General features: G+C 43.4%; 1 protein-coding gene across 2 annotated transcripts in view; it reads left to right on the top strand.

Annotated features, from left to right (window-relative positions):
- Dpysl3 (dihydropyrimidinase like 3) overlaps positions 1-4,350 on the top strand; it is a 113,533-nt gene that overhangs the window by 77,798 nt on the left and 31,385 nt on the right. For both annotated transcript variants that reach the window (XM_050162050.1, XM_050162055.1), the window contains exons 4-5: positions 582-746; positions 4,280-4,341. In XM_050162050.1, coding sequence (XP_050018007.1) covers positions 582-746; positions 4,280-4,341 — 227 coding nt within the window. The remainder of the gene's footprint in view (positions 1-581; positions 747-4,279; positions 4,342-4,350) is intronic.

The following is a 4,350-nucleotide window of genomic DNA, read 5'->3' as shown; positions in this document are numbered from 1 at the left end:
CCAAAGAAACACACATTTATAAACTGGAAGGCCTTTTAACTGAGGCTTATTATTAACTAACTCTTACAGCTTAAATTAACCCATAATTCTTGTTTATGTTTAATCACATGACTTGGTATCTTTTATCAGTGAGCCACTCTCATCTTGCTTCCTCTGTGTCTGGTGGTGACTGCAGACTGAGAATTTTCCCACAGCAATGCATCTAGAACTCCTTCTATCCAGGGAAGGGAACACAACTTTGGTCACTAATGGAGACTCAGTCTCATGGCACGTACTCATTTAACACATATTAACACTTAGTATGTGCCAGGTATCAGCAGCAATTTATATACATCTTATGACTTAATCACACAACAAACTCAGAGGCAAACTGCTCTCATAACCTATATCTACTTAAAACCCATTTGGAGAAGAGAAAACTGAAGTTTCAGAAAGCTAATAACTTGTCCCAAGTCCTGATGTTAGATATCGAAATCACTGGTATCTTTGAAGATACAGAGGCTGCAAGAGGAAACAAACTTGCCGGGTTTGGGGAAGAACCAAACTGTTCGGAGTTTGAACATCTGGCCCTCATCTTTCAGTTGACCATGTGTTACCTGAACCTGAGTCTAGCCTGACCGAGGCCTACGAGAAGTGGCGTGAGTGGGCTGATGGGAAGAGCTGCTGTGACTATGCTTTGCACGTGGACATCACCCACTGGAACGACAGCGTGAAGCAGGAAGTTCAGAACCTCAGCAGAGACAAAGGTGAGCCCAGCATGCTCTCCAGCCTCCTCCTCCTGTTTCTAGGCTGCCATGTCCGCCCTTCCCACAGCGTCCCACTCACATGTGTCACTCCCCTAGTTTAGAGACTGGTCCCTTAAGCATGAGGGAGGGCTGAGTGTGGGGCTTTCTAGAGTGTGGGCACTCTACACTTTCATGCAGCTTCGCTTACATTTAACAGGATCCTCTTGGGATAAGTAGTGTTAGTCACTTTGCAGATAGAAAACAAGAGGGTCAGAGTACCTGCGCGGGATCACATTTGGTGAACTATAGAGCAATCCAGAGATGATGATCACCTCCAGGAATGTCTTAGTTACGTTTCTATTGCTGTGATTAAGCATCATGACCAAAAGCAACTAGAGGAAAGGATTCGTTTCATTTTGCAGCTGATAGTTCATCATTGCAGAAAGCCAGAACATGAACTCAAGCAGGGCAGAAACCTAGAGACAGGAACTGAAGTACAAGGCTGGAAGAAGCACCACTTACTGGCTTGCTTCTCATGACTTGCTCAGCCTGCCTTCTTACAGCACATCGGACAGCCAGCCCAGGGATGGCACTGTCCACACTTAGCTGGTGCTTCCCACATTCACCGTAACAAATCAAGAAAATGCAGCACAGGCTTGCCCACAGGTAAAGTTTTTTCGCAGTCGAGGTTCCCCGCTCCAAAGTGACTGTAACTTGAATCAAGTTGACTTTAACCAGTAAAGTACAAGGTTGCCAGTTTTGCAGAGGGAAAAACTGAGACACAGTGACTGATCCTACTTGAAGTCACATGACTAAGAACACTGAGAGCAAGAATTTCTAACCCAAGTCTGTTTTATTCAAGACCAAACTATTAATATTATGTAATAACGACATTCTCAAGAAAGGCAAAGATATGTCAGGAGCAAGGGACAGATTAATCTTCTTGTTAGGAATGACAATATGTTCCTGCAGTCTAGCAGTATGTCCCCTGCCTCTGTGTGTGTGTGTGCGTGTGTGTGTGCGTGTGTGTGTGTGTGTGTGTGTGTGTGTGTGTGTGTGTGTTGTTGGAGTGGGTCCTCTCACTGAGAAGATGATTTTAGTTTCACCATCTTCTTAGATTCTTCTATTTTCTGTTTCTCCCTATGTTCTGATCATCATATATTCAGCACCCAAGTAACATATACACTTATGCAAATATGTACCATGCACTCAGCTTTGTAAGGGGATCTAGGAACTGAGAGATGGGTAAGCCTCTGCTGAAGGCCCAGTGCAAAAGGAAGCAGTGCAAGGAAAGGCAGCAGCATGGATGCTGAAAGCAGATGACCTGTCTGGTCACTGTGCAAGGACTTCAGGAGAACACAGTGTATCTACATGGAGAGAAGAGAATGCTCCCTTAGAGACATTTGTTTTTTCTTTCTATCCCTTGCTGTACCCTATAAATCCTGCCCAACCCTTGGGAACACAAAACACACCCTTAGCCCCTCCCTCTTCTTGTTTTGTCTGTGAGTAGAAAATTGAATGATTTAACCAGCACACAGGGTCTGGGTCATTCCTAGGATGACTTAGAAGCTTTTGGAAAGGCGAATGAGGTGGAAAGTTGCCAGGAGCTGACCCCTGCTGAGTAAGGACATTCTTGAACTAAAAACCTCTTTTGGCTGGGGGACTGTGAGCTAAGTTGACCCTGATGGTTCAACCAAAATTATTTTCCTTTCCTCAAAATGATTTTCTGTTCTACCATCTCACCTACCAATTTATTTTGGTGAAAATCAATAGATCTTTTCCTATAATGCTGATGGCTTAGGTGTTAAGTACAAGGCACTAATTGCTATCTGTCCCCATTTGCTTTGATAGTTCACTGAGGCCAGGTTTCACGTCCGTTTTTGTTTCTACATTTGAAATTTAGGTAGTGTTGTGTGGAAGAGTCAGTCGTTAAAATGGCTGTCTTAGTCGATGTTGTGTTGCTGTGACGACATCATGATCAAGGCAACTTCCAGAAAACATTTAGTTGAGGCTGGCTCACAGTCTCTGAGGTTTAGGGCATCTTTGTCATGGTGAAAGTCATGGCAGCTCGCAGGCAGATCTGGTGCTGGAGAAGGAGCTGAGAGTTTTATATCCAGATCAGCACGCAACCACGACAAGAAAGACACTATGCCTGGCTTGAGGGTTTTAAACCGCAAAGCCTACCCAGACTGACATTACCTCCAAGGCCACAACTACTCCAACAAGACCACACCTTAATCCCTGTCACTAATCCCCACCCCCTAATGACCAAGCAATCAAGTAATTGAACCTGTGGGAGATTTCCTGTTCAAAGCACCACAATGAGTATATAGTCAGCATCCTTGTATTATAAAAATCCAGAGTATTTCTAGTTTAAAAAAACTAAATTTATTCTTTTATCCATTTTTCCCCCTCTGTGTAGCTTAGGCTGTCCTGGAACTCACTCTGTAGAGCAGGCTAGTCTTGAACTCATAGAGATACACATGCCCTTGACTCTCCAATGCTGAGATTAAAGGTGTGTGCCACAACTACCCGGTTTTTTCTTTACATAGATTATAGAGAATGGAGGGTAAATAACATACTCACAAACCATGCATACACTCTGTGTATGTGTGCATGCCTCTGTTCATGTGCTGCACATGTCTGTATTCAAAGGTATAGTTTCAGTAACAGAAAATACATAATGTAAGTATATGTCTGCTATATCTTAGAAACAAATAGGTAGGGATAGGGAGATATAGGATTCAGGTTTTATTTTATTTTGATATAGAGCCTTACTGACTTGCCTTATACTTTTTATGTAGTCCAATCCACATCACACTTATGAGGAATAGCAAGGGATAGAAAGAATAATTCATGGGAATCTTTCTTTCTCTGCTTCCCCAGTGATAGGATTAAATGCTTGTCCCGTCACCCAGACATCACTCAGAAGAAGTTTTTAATGTTTGTTTTAATGCCATCTTTCTCCTAGGCACCCCACTCTCCAACCTAGTATACAACCACTCGTTCAACAAATAGTGAAATAAACCCATTCCCATGAAGACCAAATGCTTGTCTCCGAGGGACTAAAAGCCTTTAAAAAGGGTTGCCTCCTTTAGTGGTGATCTGCTACCTGATGAGGAGGGAGTTGTGTTTCCAATGGACAGGGAGGAAAGGGAACCCAGAAGTTAAGCATTCCCACCTCACTGTAGTACATGGTGCATCCACGGGTTGCAACCCCTGGTGTCTAGGCCCAGCTGGTGTGCTATTGTGATATCCTTGTTGTCTGCTTCACTGAACAAATTGAAAGTTATTGATGTTCTGAATTGGAGTGCTGGGAACTGGGGTTAGCAAAGATACAGAAGACAACAGAATTCTTCAAGGAAACACTTTACGAACTATTGATTTCATAAGGCAAAAGAGGGCGTGATAAGATGGAGGAAATAAGAATGTCTCCCTTCTGTTGGGCAGGCACCTGATCTGTGTGCTCAGGGCCCATGGATGAAAGCCATGAGAGGTGGTAGTGATATTAATGTCGTCTTTTTCCTGATTTCCTTCCTTCCCTTGTCTTGCAGGTGTTAACTCCTTCATGGTTTACATGGCCTACAAGGATCTATATCAAGTGTCAAACACAGAGGTAGCAACC

This window comes from Alexandromys fortis, unplaced genomic scaffold (genome assembly GCF_014885135.2).
Source record: "Alexandromys fortis isolate MF-2015 unplaced genomic scaffold, M_Fortis_MF-2015_v1.1 scaffold_17, whole genome shotgun sequence".
In the NCBI taxonomy this organism is placed as follows: Eukaryota; Metazoa; Chordata; class Mammalia; order Rodentia; family Cricetidae; genus Alexandromys; species Alexandromys fortis.
The sequence above is the reverse complement of the archived record's forward strand: the minus strand, read 5'-3'. Positions and strand labels throughout refer to the sequence as shown.